A 16,917-nucleotide genomic window follows, 5' to 3' on the forward strand; every position below is an offset into this window, starting at 1 on the left:
ACCACTTTTTGATATTTGTCTGTCAGCCATCTTCTTATCCATGCTAAAATCGTATAACTCAAACCATTTTCTCCAATTTACGCAGCAGTCTGCCATGCTGTATTCTGTCAAAAACCTTAGCAAAATCCAAAAGTGTCATGGTGTATCCATTCTCCTTGTCTAGTTCAATGGTAACATTGTTATAGAATGTGAGCAAGCTGCTAAAACACGACTTTCCTTTAGTAAACCCATATTGTTCATTGCAAAGTAGATATTCACTATCAACCCATTTCTGAATGCGGGCCCTAACCAATTTTTCCAAAATCTTCACCACCACACCTAAGATACTAATTGGTCGATAGTTGGATACATCGGTCTTTGCACCACCCTTGTGCAATGGAATTACCATATATTCCTTCCATTCCTGTGAAATCTTCCCTGTTCTAAGACTCATATTAAGCATCCTGGTCAAAGGAATGGCCAGTTCAGCTGAACATTCTTTTAGCACACATGCTGATATTCCATCAGTCCCTATTGATGAATTCTTATTCAGTTTGTGCAACAGCTCTAATACCTCGGCCTCACTCACCTGCATTTCTTCATCTAGTGAAGAGGTAACAGTGAGCTCAGTGTTGCGTTCACCAGGTTGATAGCTTTTAATGAAATGGGCACTCATTAACTGAACAACCTCTTCTGCATCTGTAACCCTCACGCCATCTGGATTTAGAAGAGTTATTCTTTCATATTCATTCTTTCTTTTACTTGCACCATATTGATAGAATTCTTGTGGGTTGTCTTTAGCACACAGAGCCAGTTTCTTTTCATAATCAGACTTTGCTTTCCGTACAACAGTTGTGACTATTCTAGCTTGCTGCTTATAACGTTAATAACGGACATCATCCTTATGCAAACGGTATTCCTTCCACATCGTCCTTTTCTTATGAATCTTTTGCTTAATAAGATTACACATCCATTTGACTCCTACTCTATTTATTCTTCGAAATCTCGGGACACATTCTGATATCACATCATTTAAGTATTGTTTAAATGCTTCCCATGCACTGTTGATATTCTTTCCATCAGGCAACCAATCCCATTCCACTGAAATCAGTGTATTCCTCAGTTTGTCATCATGTAACCTTTTCTGAATGGAACATTCATAAACTTAGTCACTTCCCAAGTGAGTACCGCATGGTCACTGTCACCAACTGGAGGCAGAATAGTTATGTCTTTAACTGAAATACCCTCTGACATTATAATCAAATCTAACACTCTTTGACTTCGAGTTCATTCTGTCACGTGTTGCTTAAGGAAGTTGTCCTGCAACAGCTCAATAAATGCATTTTCATTCTTCTCATGAGATTCTACTGCTGCCCAATCAATATTTGGATAATTAAAGTCTCCCATTATGATTACTCTTTTCGCGCTCATCTTTTCTATTTGGTGATGCATTTCTTCATCACCAGCAACCGATCCACCAGGTCTGTAACAACACTCCACTATGTAATTTGTCTTGTTAGATTCCACCTCACACCAGATGGCTTCAAACTCACTGTCTCATGAAATATTGTTAGTAGTATTACTACATTCCTAGTTCAATCTGAGGTCGCAACATATTGACTAAGGCAACTCTACCCCTTTGTTTCTGATACTCCTAGCATTTGTGTACAGACTTAATAATCTATCTGCATGTTCTTTTGCATACTCTTGTTTGCAGTCTGTCTGACACAGTTCAACATCTTGCAGATCTGTATTCTTCTCTAATGCCTTACACATGTAGACATCTTTGCACACATATGACTGGTCCGAACCGGATGAACACAAACCCGAAATTGTTCTCGGTTCGTCAACATTTCCATGACAAAGCCCATTCTCTTCATTAACACAGTTATATACCATTGTTACTTTTACACTCACATTCACACTATTCCTCCCTTTATAATTTAGTTTCCCTGACTCTCTGTGTTAGGTCTCATACTGGTTATTAGTTTTATAAGACTTGTGATATCAAACGCATTCAGGTGTAGGCCATCCCTCTTATACAAATCCAATCTTCCCTCAAACTCTCTCCACACATCCAAAAACTCGCATCGATTCCTTCTACATAGCCTAAGCATTGAATCGTTTGCCATCATAACCCTTCTTTTTAATTCATTGTTATCATAGCGATGTAATATACTAACCATTTTCACTTTCTCACTCTTCACTCTCACCCTCTTCCAGCAACCCTTTCATGTCCTCTCTCATACTGAACTTATTGCCAGTTAAATTGTTCACACCTACTGCAACTACAATTTCGTTTACTTTTCTTTTCTGTTTTTGAATTACTTGCGTTATATAATTTGCAATTACCTTATTGCAATCACCTCATGTCTTCTAATCAAAAATAATGGAGAAAATCATTAGTATTCATCTTCTTCACCATCTTCATACCCACATGTTAATCATTTACAACCAGTATGTATTCCATTGCTTTTGATCTGCAATAAATCACCTTACCAATGTCACTCATCTGTGAACACAAGCTGCAGAAAGATTTGGTGAAATTCTTGGTCACTCTTGATCAAGTCTGGTACAAGGACCTTCTTACTTAAATACCATCTTATGGTCTACCATCCATTCTTTGTAATTTGGTTGCCAATTTTCTCTCTCTCTCTCTGGCCATTCAACATGCGTGTGCCATTGAAGATGGCTTCATCTCTTCAGATTTTTCTATCATTTCTAGTGTATCCTAGGTCTCTGTACTTTTATCCATTCTCTTTTTTCTGTTCATAAATGAACAGAAGAAAGAGAGTGGCTGAAAGTATATTTTAGTGGAGCAAGGACAACCTTGTCAGCTTCAATGCAACAAGGGCACTGTTTGCACAAGAAAGACTGCACTTCTCTTCTGCTAAACTCTGATAATGCACAAAACCAATCTCTCTCTCTCTCTCTCTCTCAGGTTGACTTACATTTCTAGCCTTTCCTGGCTTGAGCACATAACATAACACCACCTCCAAAAAATTATTAGTTATCCTTTTCTGCTGAAGACATTACTTCTTGCTTAAATAATTTCTAACACTATACATCTCAGATTTTCCCCATCTTAGAATATTGTTCTCACGTTTCTGATACTACACCAAATTCCTCTCTGAAAATACTTGATACTCTCTCTTGAAATGGGTAGTTCAATCAATTCATGATCCATGAAATATAATGAATTTCTAATATATTCTTATTACTACAGTAAATCACATGGTATCTGGGGAGTCATTATTAAAAATTTAAAAGGGATGACTAAGAACCATATTAAGGATAAACTGTTTAAGAGAAGAAAGAAGGAAGGAAGCATATTGCAACTGGCCTTTACTGAAATCTCACTCTTTTTTGTACCTTCTGTATGCTGGCCGAGTGGTCAGCATATCCGCTCTCCAGCCAAAAGGCTGTGGGTTCGAATCCTGCCTTGGGCATGGATGTTTGTGATTGTCTGTGAAAATATTAGTGGTGATGATGGGTGGTAGATGATGTTGTTGGAGATGATGATGATGGTAGTTAAGATTTGTTGTAGTTGGTGGATTGAGTGGTGGAGACAGAGAGTTGTAGAGTAGGTGCCCTCCCTTGATGAGTCTTTGAACTCCCTGGAGGTGTTACATAATAATAATAATATTATTAAAATTTGAACTAGAAACAGGCAAATTATCAGCACATTAAAAAGAGAAGAAGTGATAAGATAGACACATCTAAGTTTGTGAATGGATTTTTTTGAGATTAATACAGAAGGGATTATTCTTTGATTGTAGGAAGAGATGAGAAGACCAATGGACCGGAAAGAATTTTTCATCAAAAAGTGTGAATGAGTTTAAGATGTAGTATAACAGATGTCTGATTAGTTGAAGGAGAGACCTCCTCTATGAATCTTCCTACATGGAGGTTTGTTAACAATAATAATAATTTAGATTTCAGAAAGTATATGTGCATGTATGGGGATTAGATAAAAGCAAGTAAAGTGAGAATAATAATAATGATTATTTATTTTATTTTTTCAAAGCACTTGACGCTGTCTCGAAGATATACAGATGCAATGAGTAAATATAATGAAATTCAACTTGAACATCGTGAAAAATGTAAAGATAGAATTAAAAGGCAATTAGATATTGGTAAGTAAATTCTAATTCTATAATATTCATTTTGTATAATTCTTTATAATTTCTTCTTCATTAGTCATTTTCTACCACTCTGGTTGAAGATCTCCCTTAAATTCTTGCACTGTTTTTGGAGCAGTTTTGTTAATAATCACATCCTTCTAACATCTCTGTGATTTTCCATAATTTTCATGTGATCTCAAAGATTTGGTTCGGATGTCATTCCTGCCCATTCTATTAGATTCTTTTAGATTATGCTTTACAGGAGATTATATTTTTATCCTTTATCCAAGTAGGAGCAAACAAAACTTTGCATGTGAAGTATCTTCACAACTAGGCTACTTGCTTCTAAAGGCAGTTGATTTCGCATTTGCCTCGATATTATCATAAAACACACACACACATGCAGCAAACTTCCTTTCAGACATGTATATTGCTACATTATAGGAAGGATCACTGTTCAGGCTAGTTCTAATCTTCAAAACAGTTTATTCAAGGTGTCTAAGGTTTAAAAAAATGATGGGTGAACCATAAAGATCACTCAGCCATGCCTCTAAACCTAGATCACTCCAGGATCTGGGTCTCTTAGGTGTCTCTGTGTGCTCCACCAGACTACATCATCCCAAACATTCTACACAACTGCAGGCAAAACCTACCACTGTGCTAAGTCTTGGCTCTGCCCAGCAGTAGATAAACTCTATCAGACAGCGTGCCTTGACTCAGTGCAACAGTAGGGCAATCCTATCATACATACAGGACCTAAGCACAAGCCATTGACTGGATGGTAGAAATTAGCTCTGCTCTTTGGATAAACATCTTCTGGAATAAAATTAAAAAAAAAAAAAAAAAGCATTGCATCAGTGGGAACTAGACTAAATCAATTCCAGAAGTCATATGCAAGCAGCAAAATGTATATTATCATGTTCTTAAAATTGAGGGTGTCAAGGCTAGAATTATCCAAAAATGCACACATCATCAATAAGGTTTATTAAAATAATTTTTTGTTATTATTATTTGTCACTTCCAGGGAGTCCAAACACTCATCGATGGAGGGCATCTGCCCTACAGCTCTGCTTCCACCACTCACAATCCACCAATTGACTGCAACTGCACCAACGGCATCTACCTCTGACCACCACCACTAGTATTTCCACAGAAAATCACAAACATCCATGCCCACGGTGGGATTCGAACCCGCAGCCTCTTGACTGGAGACCGGATATGCTAACCACTCAGCCAGCCAGGAGAGTAACTAGTAACTCACCAAGTTTTTATGAAGATTAGTAAAGTTCAATGTGAGCACCTTTTTTTTTTTTTAGCTTGATCGGTGTCAAATTGATACTTGAGCTCTTGCTGAGTATTTTCCAGCATCTAAGGCATTATTAGAGCAACTGCTGCAATGATACACCGTTTCACCTCATCCAAATTTTTAACTTTTCTCTGGTACATTCAGTCTTTAATAAAGCCCCATGCAAGAAAGACCAATGGAGTAATATCCAGAGGTCTAGGCAGCCAGACAGTTGGGCCTCCTGTTCAATCCAGCATCCAGGAAATCTCTTTCAAAAATCCAGATGTTACTACATTTTTCTACATTTGGGCCTCCTGTTCAATCCACGAATTTGTATAAACTCCAGCATCCAGGAATTCGCTTTCAAAAATCCAGATGTTACTACAATTTTGAAAGAGCTTTCCTGGTGAAACTTGGGGGAATCTGTGGAACAGCAAAGATCTGCAGCATGTTGAGGTAAGTGTGTCCCGTCACTGTGGGCTCTATGAAAAAAAAAAATAAATAAATGGACCGATGATGCCATTCTTGTGCACCCCTAACCAGACAATGACTTTTCATTTCTGATTACTTGGTGAGGATTCTCACTACCCCAAGTTTGTCTGTTAACTTTCCTGCAGATGTGAAAGTTTGATTCATCACTGAATAACAACTGATCAAATAATTGGGATTGTCATTGATACGACTGATCATCTCAGCTTGAGAGATGAGATGATCAGTCGTATCAGTGAAATCAGCTCTCAAGTGGTGATCATCTGGCTCAAGGTGATGAAAAAGTTGAAGTTTGTATGCATGCAAACGGATACATTTATAAACAATGTTGTGAACTGTTCAACGAGAAATCTGCAGTTCATTACTAGCCTGTCTAATTGACTTACATGGGCTCCTAGAGAATGACATATGCATCCAATCCACAATATCATCAGCCATGCTTTTTTAGGCATGTCCCAGTTTATGAAACCAAACTTCCCATCTATTTAAATTCAGCTAACCAAAGCATGCACTGCACCTTCCACTGTGGTGTCTACATCTCAACTGAGTCGATAACTGTTCTTATGCCATTTTTGCATGTGCACGAGTGACCTTGGAAGTGTGACAAAACAAATCTTGGAGAGATTTCCAATTGAATGAGCTTTAGTTTGAGAAAATATAATGAGTGGTTTTTGCATTATAAGCTGTTATTTTTGGATACCTCCCCAGAAACTCTGTATTCCAGATGACAGATAGTTATAGTATTTTTTTATTTGGTTAGTAAGTAAATTATATTTGACAAGAAATTGTATAATTGAAGTGTTGACAATGAAAAGGGTGGAAGTGCCAAAATCCAAATTTTACAGGAGAAGCAAAAAACCGAATGATCATCTATTTAAAGTTGCATCCAGCGTGATCTGTTGATGTGAATTACAATTAGAACGAATGGGCTATGGAACTTGTCTCCTTTTCTATACTATTGGCGTTGGAACATACATCTCTTTCAATGAGAAAATAACTTTTTGTAAATTTTGGCACTTGCACCCTTTTTATTGTCAATGCCTCAATTATTTTTATCCATTACTGAAGCATGTGTAACAAATATTTGCTTGAAGTATCTTCATGATTAGGTTACTTGTACAGAAAGGCAGTTGACTTTACATCAGATTGTCTCAGTACTGCATATTGTACAGCAAAGTTACATTTTAGTCATTTATACTGCAGTGCTTGATTGGAAAGTCACTATCCAGATTGGTTTTAATCTTTATGTTGTATTGACAGAAACTAGACCCATTGATCTATGATGAATCTGGCAGATCTCTTGTTTTCTATCTTAGAAGATAACAAAGTATTGATCTCTCCATGTTTTTTTTATTTGTATAAACTTCACCTTAATAAAGAAAAAAGTGTTACTAAAATATAAAACAATAAGGGTAGAATATATAACCAGTGAAGCTGCATATGGAATTGGTGTTAGATAAATATCACTGGTTGTGTATGAGAATTTGTATCCTAAATGAGGAAGGTCACTAGCAGGGTGTAACTAGGGTCAGTTTTGGGACAATTTTTGCTTAGCTTGTATGCAGATAATGCAAAGTTAGGAAGCACTATGAGGAGTATAGCAGATATGGTCTTACAGGAGGATCTCATTAGACAACTGTGTGGGTTGGCAACTGAGTCGTATTATCAGTTTAATTTTGCAAAGTGTAAGGTCTTGAAATTTGGTAGGCAAGGTTGGGATGCAGAGTATACAGTTAATGAGGAAATTTTACAAGTGAAAGAGATCAGAGATCTGGGAGCCACAATGGACATACACTTTAAGTTTGGGGGGGGGGGGTCACATTGCCAAAATTGTAAGAAAATCACAACAAATTATAGCAGTAACGAGGAGGACATTGACATGCAGAAGCAAGAGGTTATGATTCCCTTTTATAAGGCTTTGATCAGGTTGCATATGGACTAATGTGCACAGATTTTGTCACCTGGTTTTCAAGGGGATGAGGATATTTTCACTAAAGTCTATTAGGTCTATAGAATATCGCATTGGAGGACAGATTTAGGGAATGCAATTTTCAGAGCCTTGTTAGTAGAAGAATGAGGAGTAGATATAATTGAGACATATAAGTTGGTGTTTCCATTTCAGTGTTGTGTTGCAAAGTGTAAGATTTGAAATTTGGTAGACAAGGATGGTAACAAATTTTTGAAGGAGGTGGAGTAGATGAGAGATCTGGGAGTGGTAGTAAACAGAGACATGAAGTTTAAGAGGTCACATTGCTGAAATTGGGAAAACATCATAATGGTTTATGGCAATGATGAGGAGACCCTTAAAATGTAAAAATAAAAAGGTTATGATTCCCTTGATTAGGTGCATATGGTCCAGATCTGATCACCTGTTTTTCAAGGGGATGAGGATACGTTAGAGAGGGTGTGGAGAAAATTCACTACACCCTAATTCAATAAAGACAGATTGGGGGAATGCAATGTGATAACCTTTTGAATAGAAGGAGGGGAGATATGATTGAGACTTATAAGTTAGTGAAGAGTTGTTACCATATTAATATGGAGGAGATTTTTCATATCATACAGGAAGACAAGGCCTCTTGTTCAAGGGTTGAACAAGAGGCCATCTATGGAAGCTGTATAAGAAAGGTGTGAGCAAGGGACTAATGAGCAGATTCGTTGCATGGCAAATGGTTGGTGAGTGGAATGCATTTCCTGAGAGCATGAGAAGTGCTGAAACTGAATGGGTTTAAAATATAGCTTGATGATCTTCTTTACTTCTTTTTGACTCTATGGTAGTCTGATGCTAATAATAATAATAAAACTCAAAATGCGATACATGTGATGTTGTAGGTAGTGTGCTAGATTTATTATTATTATTATTAACATCAACCAGAAGACTGATTGTGGGAGGTACCCACCATTACACAAAATTCATCAAACTGTGATGTAAACTCATTCAACATGTCTGCATTTATGATGGTGTTAGGTAGTATATTCCACTTGCCACCACTCTTTTCATGGATATCTTCATGGAAAGAAACTGCTCGTCAATGCTTTACTCACCCTCTGTATATAATTTCTGGGGATGGTCTCTTGTTATACTCTCTTCTGCCATTCTATGAAAAATAATAAACACAGTAACAATCCCTTACCAACTTATATCTTAATCATACCTCCTCTCCTCCTCCTCCTCCACCTATTCACATGTAAAAGACTTGGCTTCAAATCCTATCTAGGATGTGAAGAACCTTTATCAGGGCTTTTCAACTGAAGGTGAGTTAGCTGGTCTCATACAGAGGTAGAGGGTTTTTTCCTCCTGGAAACTCAGGTTTTTTGTCCCTCAGAACAGGCAAACTGGCCATTAAAACACACACAATTAACACATGTAAAACACTGGCTTCATAGCCTGAGTTGCTTTGGCTAAATCTAAATAAACCATATAAAGCAATATCATCCTATTCACAGCATTTTATAAGTTACATTCCCTCAATGTCTTCACACCTCTATATCCCAATGACCACTTACCACCTTAGTCAATCTTTTCTAGACCCTTTGTAATGTATATTCGTCACTATGAAAACCAAGTAACCAAATTTGTTCACAGTAATCACAGTCTTATACAATAGAATCATATCTTTGTTTCTACATATTAAGATCTTCTGCATATCCTCCAGATATGAAATGCCATTACAGTCAAGTGTAAATTAAACAGATAAGTAAACATCATTATGAAAAACACAGATTAATTAAAATAATTATTTTAAAAAAAATGACAATTAGTGAGTGGGTAACAGTACTGCTTCCTAAAATAGGAAACATTTATAGTGGCCTTTCCTATTCAAATTCAGTTTGTGGAGCAGAGCTTCACATCTTTCTTTGTATAATCTTTCCATTAAAAATTAGCTTTTGTGAAAGACTTTGATTTTGTTTTATTGAATTTTATGACTAGAGAGACTGTATTCTGAGCACGATCCAACTCATCAGACCTTTGGTTATCTAATGTAAATTAATGGTCTACATAGACAAAGGCTGACTTTTCTGTTTGTCCAAGGTAAAATAGGTCACATAAACAAGGCATTCAATAAACCTCAGCATTTGACACTGGCACTAACATGTCTTTAGAAAAATGTTAGAAAGAAGCTTATTTATGAATTGGGTGAAAGGTGGCTTGCAAGCTTTTAGACCATAGAATTCTGGTTGACTTCTCTGAGACACCTTGGACATGAACAGAAATAGGAGTATAGTTTTATTATTTTTTCAGTGAGATCAGTGTTATACTCATCAAAAGATGTGGATTTGATGAACTTCATCTTTTCTTCTGAAAGAGTTTCTGTGGAACAAAGGATATAAGCAAAATGGATCAATCTTTTGTTATCTGATGTTTGGCTCTGCTGATGGTCAGACTAAACATTAATCTATTTATTTGATTTCTATTGACTACTTTTTTGTAGACTGTAAATGAAAAACAGAGATCCTGTAAGGTGAATATTGCCACCTTAAAAGCATCCCTTCCCTAATTAGGGGAAATGCCAACTAGACTGCTAGGTGATAGATGACGTTACTATCACCTAGAGGTAATAGATGACTTTACTTTCATCACCTGCTGGCACACCACTTATTTGAAATAGCTGTAGCCATGTTTCTTCTCTAGAATAGAATTTCTAATTTCTGTCCTCTCTCACTTTATTCTTACATGCAGTGCAGGGCAGATAGTGGCCTTGTTGAGCATGCCATCCACACCATAATTATTCAGCAAGTGAGCCAGGCCTCCCCCATTTAATAGTACAACAGTAAAGCATTTTCCACAGATCAGGTAGTATATGGGACTGAACCTGCTGGTAACACTTTGGGAGGCTTCCTGATATGCTGAAGAATAATCCTTTGCCAGATTGTGCCTGCAGGAAGCTTTCAAGGCCACATTTGGATTGGAGTCTGTGTCTTCCTTATGTGGGAGTCATATCCACAAGTCCTACACCCTTTCTACATGCCATTACTCTATAAATGTTTCCAGTATTCCACTACCATGATAGAAAATATAAAAAATGATAGTCACTACAGTTTAAAAAACCTCCCACAAAAAAGTAACAAAATATTTTCAAAACATATCAAAAATACAAAAAAATTACAAAAAACAATAAATTATTATCATTATTATTATTATTGTTATAAGAGACATTCAGGGAATCAGGGCCTCATTGATGGAAGCCCACATCACCCACACCTGCTATCATACCTATTCTGGACATTCACAGTACCTACACTCACAACCTCCAAAAGCAATCCATTCCTATCCTGCACCATTCTGTGAGAAAAAAAAAAATTCTCATCTCTTTCTTGACTGCATTTACTCTCAACTTCTGTGGATGGTCACTTGTTCTTTTCCCATCCTGTAGAAAATTAAAAATTCATTTAGTGATATATTATATGACCCTTTCAAAAGTTTGTATGTCTCTATCAAATATCTCCTCTTTCTCCAATTTACTAGTGTCTGCAGTCTACAAATTCTTAATTTGTCCTCATACTCAACATTCAACACCAGTTATAAAACATGTCTACTAAAACTCCAAGAACCCTTACCTGGTCAGTTTCTTGTAGCATAGTCTTGCCAATGTAATATGCCATTGGATATCTCATTACACCAAAGTGCATAACTTTACATTTACTAACATTGAACTGAGCCATTTTCACATGCTCACAGCTTCAGCTTATTCAAATCATTCTGCAAGTATTGCATGTCAGTTGCTTTCCTCACTACAATGCATATCTTTGCATCATCAGCAAATAGCTGTATGTCAGCTGTGAAATCCATCCCAATAGCATTAATGCAATGACAGTGGACCAAGGACTGATCCCTGAGATACACCACTGGTGGCTTTAAATTTTGCAGACTCAAAATAAAAATAATCCCTCATATGCCACTTTTTGATATCAAAAAGTGGTGTGTGGTTTTTTGATTAGTCAGCCATCCTCTTATCCAAAGTAGTAATTTATAATTTCATCCCATATCTTCCAACTTATGCAACAGTCTTCCATGACATATCCTGTCAAAAAGCCTTAGCCAAGTCTAAAAGTATCATGGTGTACCCCATTCTCCTTGTCTAACTCAGTGGTAATATTATTATAAAATGTGAGCAAATTACTAAACCATGATATTCCTTTAGTAAACCTATGCCATTCTCTGCAAAATATAGTCACTGAGAACCCATTTCTAAATGTGATCTCTTACAAACTTTTCCAAAATCTTCACCACCACTCCAGAAATAGTGATGGGTTGATAGTTGAGCACATCAGTCTTTGCATCACCCTTGTGAAATGGGATTATCATACATTCTTTCCACTCTATGTTCTGAGACTCAAATTATACAATCTGATTAAAGACATAGTCAATTATCTGAACACTGTTTTAGCATCTGTGCTGGTATCCTGTCATTCTTTTTTGCTGAGTTTATATTCAATTTATCAACAGCTCTAGTACCTCGTTCTCATACACCTGACTTTCTTCATGCAGTGAAGAAGTAGCATTAACAATGTTGCATATACCAGGTTGACAGCTCTTAGCAAGAATGGACCTTATTATTTGAACAATTTCTTCTGCATCTATTATACTCACGTAACATCTGCATTCAGTAGAGTTATTCTTTCTTTTACTCGTAGCATAATGATAATTTTTTGGGAGGTTGGCTTTAACTTGCAGAGTTAATTTTTTTTTCATACTCAGAATAGTTTTCCTTACAGTACTTGTAACTCTTTTGGCATATGCCTTATAATTTTTATGTTTGTGCAATCTTATTAAGCAAAAGATTCTTATGAAAAAATGATATGGAAGGAATTACATCTGCATAGGATGATTGCACATCCATTTCACTCCTATCTTGTTTATTCTCCAACTCTAGGGGCACATTCCAATATCACATCATTTAACTTTTTTTTTTTTTTTAAAGTGATGGGAAAGCTATTGGTCAGTGCATACTATACATTGCCAATAGCCTTCCCATTTAGCAACTGATACCATAGGACGGAACCTAATATACTCTTCAGTTTGTCAATTTCTTGCTTTTTGGTTCAGTGTGTAACTTTTTTTTTTTAATGGAATATCCACATACTTATCCTGTCACATCTTTAACTGAAACATCCTCTGACACTAATCAGATCTAACACACTTGAGTTCCTTCTGTCACATGCTGCTTGAGGAATTTGTCTCACAACAGCTCAATAATTTTTTTATTCATTCTGCTCATGTTAGTCACAGTTCTGATAGTTAAATGCACCCATAATTTTGATCACTTATATAGCACCTTTCAGGTTGATTTGGTGATGCATTTCATCTTTATCAGCAATCTACTAGTTCTCTAACAACACCCCACTATGTATATGATCTTGTTACACTTCACTTCACATAGATAGCTTCAAAACTGGACTCCAAAAAAACTGGATTTCCTGCCTAACTGGACTCAAATTATCCAATATCATTAGTAACACACCCTCTTCTCTGCATCGTGTCTGTCTTTCATAAAAATGCTGTATCCTTTACACTTGATACCAGTTAGTATATCTGCCTCTGAGAGCCAGATCTCACTAATGCCTACAGTCTGAGGGCCAACGTATTCACCAAGGCAGCAAACTTTGTTCCTAATATTCTTGGCATTCATGAACAGGCACAATAAGTCACCTTCAGACTTTTTGTTGTGTATATTATCATTCTGTAGTCTGCATGATCCATCTGGATAACTTTCAGATCCTGTTCATATATAATACTTCATTTATACAGATATTCTTACATATGTCTAATATGTCTGCACTGGACAAACATGCAATCATCATTTCATCATAATCGTCTTCATGATTAAGAATATTCATATCATTAACATAGTTGCATAACTCAGTTGCTCGTATATATAGATTCTCACCATTCTTTCCATCATGATTTACTTTCCCTGACTTTCTATATTCCATATCCATAAATACTTTCTCCAGAATCCTGAGGCTAAATATATGGATATTCCATTAAAAATAAAAAAAGTTACACACTGAACCAAAAAGCAAGAAATTGACAAACTGAAGAGTATATTAGGTTCCATCCTATGAACGCATTCAAGTGCTGGCTGTCCTTATATGAATCAGTTGTTCATTCAGTACATCCCAAAACCTTGCATCCTCTCCTTCTACATAGCCTATGCTTCAATTATTTGCCATCATGGCTTTTCTTAATTCACTACTGTGATATCTCACTGACAAACTATTGATTTACACTCTCTCACTCTTTACTCTCACTTCTTCAAGCATTCCTTTCCTGCCCTCTCTCATACTGCATTTCTATCTATTTAAATCATTTGTACCTACAAGAACTGATTTCTTTTCCTTTTCTTTTCTGCTTTTTAATTGCATTTGTTGTATTTTTATTTTTGCTTTTGGAAAATTCAAAGTAATAACAGTCCTCAGTGGTATCATATGTTTTATGAGAGAATCATCATACCAAATAACATCCTCTTTTTATATTCAACATTACTTTTATTGTCATTACTTAATATCTTACCTGCTTTAGTACATTGTTGTTTCTTTTAAGAAGCTCATGTATTAGCATATTAGCAATATACATATTATAACAAGGTGACAAAATGCAGTAGATGAAGGAGATGCATATATTATTATTATTATCTGAGACCTCCAGGGAGTCAAGGACTCATCGAGGGAGGGTAAATTACCCAACCCAGCTATCATACCTTCCCTTAAATTCATTTACACTAGATGCACTCACTACCCCTAAGGGCAAATTATTCCACTCACTCACTGCTCTCTGAGAGAAAAACCTAGCTCTTACCCCTTTCTTGACTGAGAACAACCTTAACTTCCATGGATGCCCCCCGTGTTCTCTCCCTACCTTCCATATAACGAAAAATTTCATCATTTGAAATGCTATAACACCCATTCAAAAGTTTATAGACCTCTATCATATCACCCCTCTTTCTCCTGTTAACCAGAGTCTGCAATCCGCATACTCGCCTGTCCTCATAATCTAAATCCCATAATCCAGATATCATCTTTGTAACTTTTCTTTGCACCCTTTCCACAGCTTCTTTATCCCCTTGAAACCCGGGAGACCAAATCTGCGCACAGTAATCCAAGTGTGATCTTATCAAAGCCTTATAAAGATGCAAAATTATTTCCTTATCCTTACATGTCAAGGTTCACTTCAGCCTAGAAATTATCCTCTGAGTTGTATTTGCAACTTTTGCTATGTGACCTTTGAACTTTAAATTCTTATCCACCAATACATCAAGATCCCTTGCCTCTTCAGTTTCTTGTAGCATAACCCTGCTAATATAATATGCCGCTGGATCTCTAATCACGACAAAGTGCATAACTTTACACTTACTAACATTAAACTGACAGCCATTTTCGTTTTCCACTCTATTCAAATCATTTTGTAAAATTGCTGAATATCAGTAGCATCTCTGATTGCCCTGCTTATCTTCACATCATCAGCAAACAATTGCAATCAGATGATAGACCCTGCTTGAAGTCATTAATGTATAGATTGAACAATAATGGCCCAAGGACTGAACCCTGAGGTATACCACTGGTTACCTTAAATCTGGCAGATTCACACCCATCGTATACCACTTTTTGATATCTGTCTGTTAACCATCACCTGATCCAAGTCAATAGATTATGTTCCAATCCCATATTATCCAGTTTACGGAACAGCCTATTGTGCGGTATCCTATCAAATGCTTTAGAAAAATCCAACATTAATTGCTAAAACATGACCTTCCTTTAGTAAACTCATGCTAACTTCTCTAAAATCTTCACTACCACACTAGAAATACTAATGGGTCGGTAGTTAGACACATCAGTTTTTGCATCCAAATAGAATATATTACCTTCCTTCCATTCCTGTGGTATCATTCCTGAGCTGAGACTCAAGTTATACAAATGTGTGAAAGGCCTAGCCAATTCAGCTGAACATTCCTTTAACAAACGGGCAGATATTCCATCTGTCCCTATCGAGCACTCATTAACTGAACAATCTCCTTAGCTTCTGACACTCGTGTACCACCTGCATTCAATAAAGTTATTCCTCCACATTCATTCTTTCTTTTGCTTGTGGCATAATGATAAAATTCTTTTGGATTGCCTTTAGCTTGCATGGCCAATTTCTTTTCATACTCCATTTTAGCTTTTCTCACAATACTTGTTACTTTTCTGGCCTGAGTTTTATATATTTCATAACTCCTCTCACTCTTATTCTCATGATACTCTTTCCACATCATCTTCTTGTGGATTTCTAGCTTAATAAGGCTGCACATCCATTTCACACCCAACCTATTTACTCTTCGAACACTAGGGATACATTCAGATACCGCCTCATTCAAGCACTTTTTCAGAGATTCCCATGCATTGCTGACATTTTTTCCATTCAGTAACTGATACCATGGGACCAAAGATAATATTCTTCTAAGTTGATCATAATTTCCAGCTTTGTAATTCAGCGCATGTAGCCTGATTTAATCAGAGTTTCAATACAAGTAGATACTTCCCAAGAAAGAACAGCATGATCACTGTCACTAATTGGTGGTAAAATAGCCATATTCTTGACAGAGATCCCTTCTGACGCTATGAGAAAATCCAACACTCTTTGACCTCGAGTTCCTTCTTTCACATGCTGCTTGAGAAAGTTATCCCGCAACAATTCAATAAATTTCTGTTCTTTCTGATCATGAGATTTCTCTTCTACCCAATCAATGTTTGGAAAATTAAAGTCACCCATAATGACCATTCGCTTGATACCCATAAGGCTAAATTGGCGATGCATTTCTTTGTCCCCTACAACTGAGCTGCCGGGTCTGTAGCAACACCCCACCATATATTTCATTCTGTTAACCTCCACTTCACACCAAATAGACTCAAAGTCATTGCTACATGGGACATTGTTACCATCATTGTTTTCTTGTATTTCTACCCTAACTGGACTTAAGTCATCTGATATCATTAGTAGCACTCCTCCTATTTCTTCTGTCATTCCTAAAAATAGTATATCCGTTATACTCGATCCCACTT

The 16,917-nt window shown here is 36.6% G+C and overlaps 1 protein-coding gene across 4 annotated transcripts in view; it reads left to right on the forward strand.

Annotated features, from left to right (window-relative positions):
- LOC150095677 (syntaxin-like) overlaps window positions 1-16,917 on the forward strand; it is a 280,662-nt gene that overhangs the window by 133,450 nt on the left and 130,295 nt on the right. For all 4 annotated transcript variants that reach the window (XM_090410061.1, XM_090410062.1, XM_090410060.1 and 1 more), the window contains exon 6: window positions 4,007-4,115. In XM_090410061.1, the coding sequence (XP_090266187.1) occupies window positions 4,007-4,115 (109 nt within the window). The remainder of the gene's footprint in view (window positions 1-4,006; window positions 4,116-16,917) is intronic.

The sequence above is a fragment of the Typopeltis vanoorti genome, chromosome 20 (assembly GCF_054136105.1).
Source record: "Typopeltis vanoorti isolate ZY-2024b chromosome 20, IOZ_Tvanoo_1.0, whole genome shotgun sequence".
Taxonomy (NCBI): domain Eukaryota; kingdom Metazoa; phylum Arthropoda; class Arachnida; order Uropygi; family Thelyphonidae; genus Typopeltis; species Typopeltis vanoorti.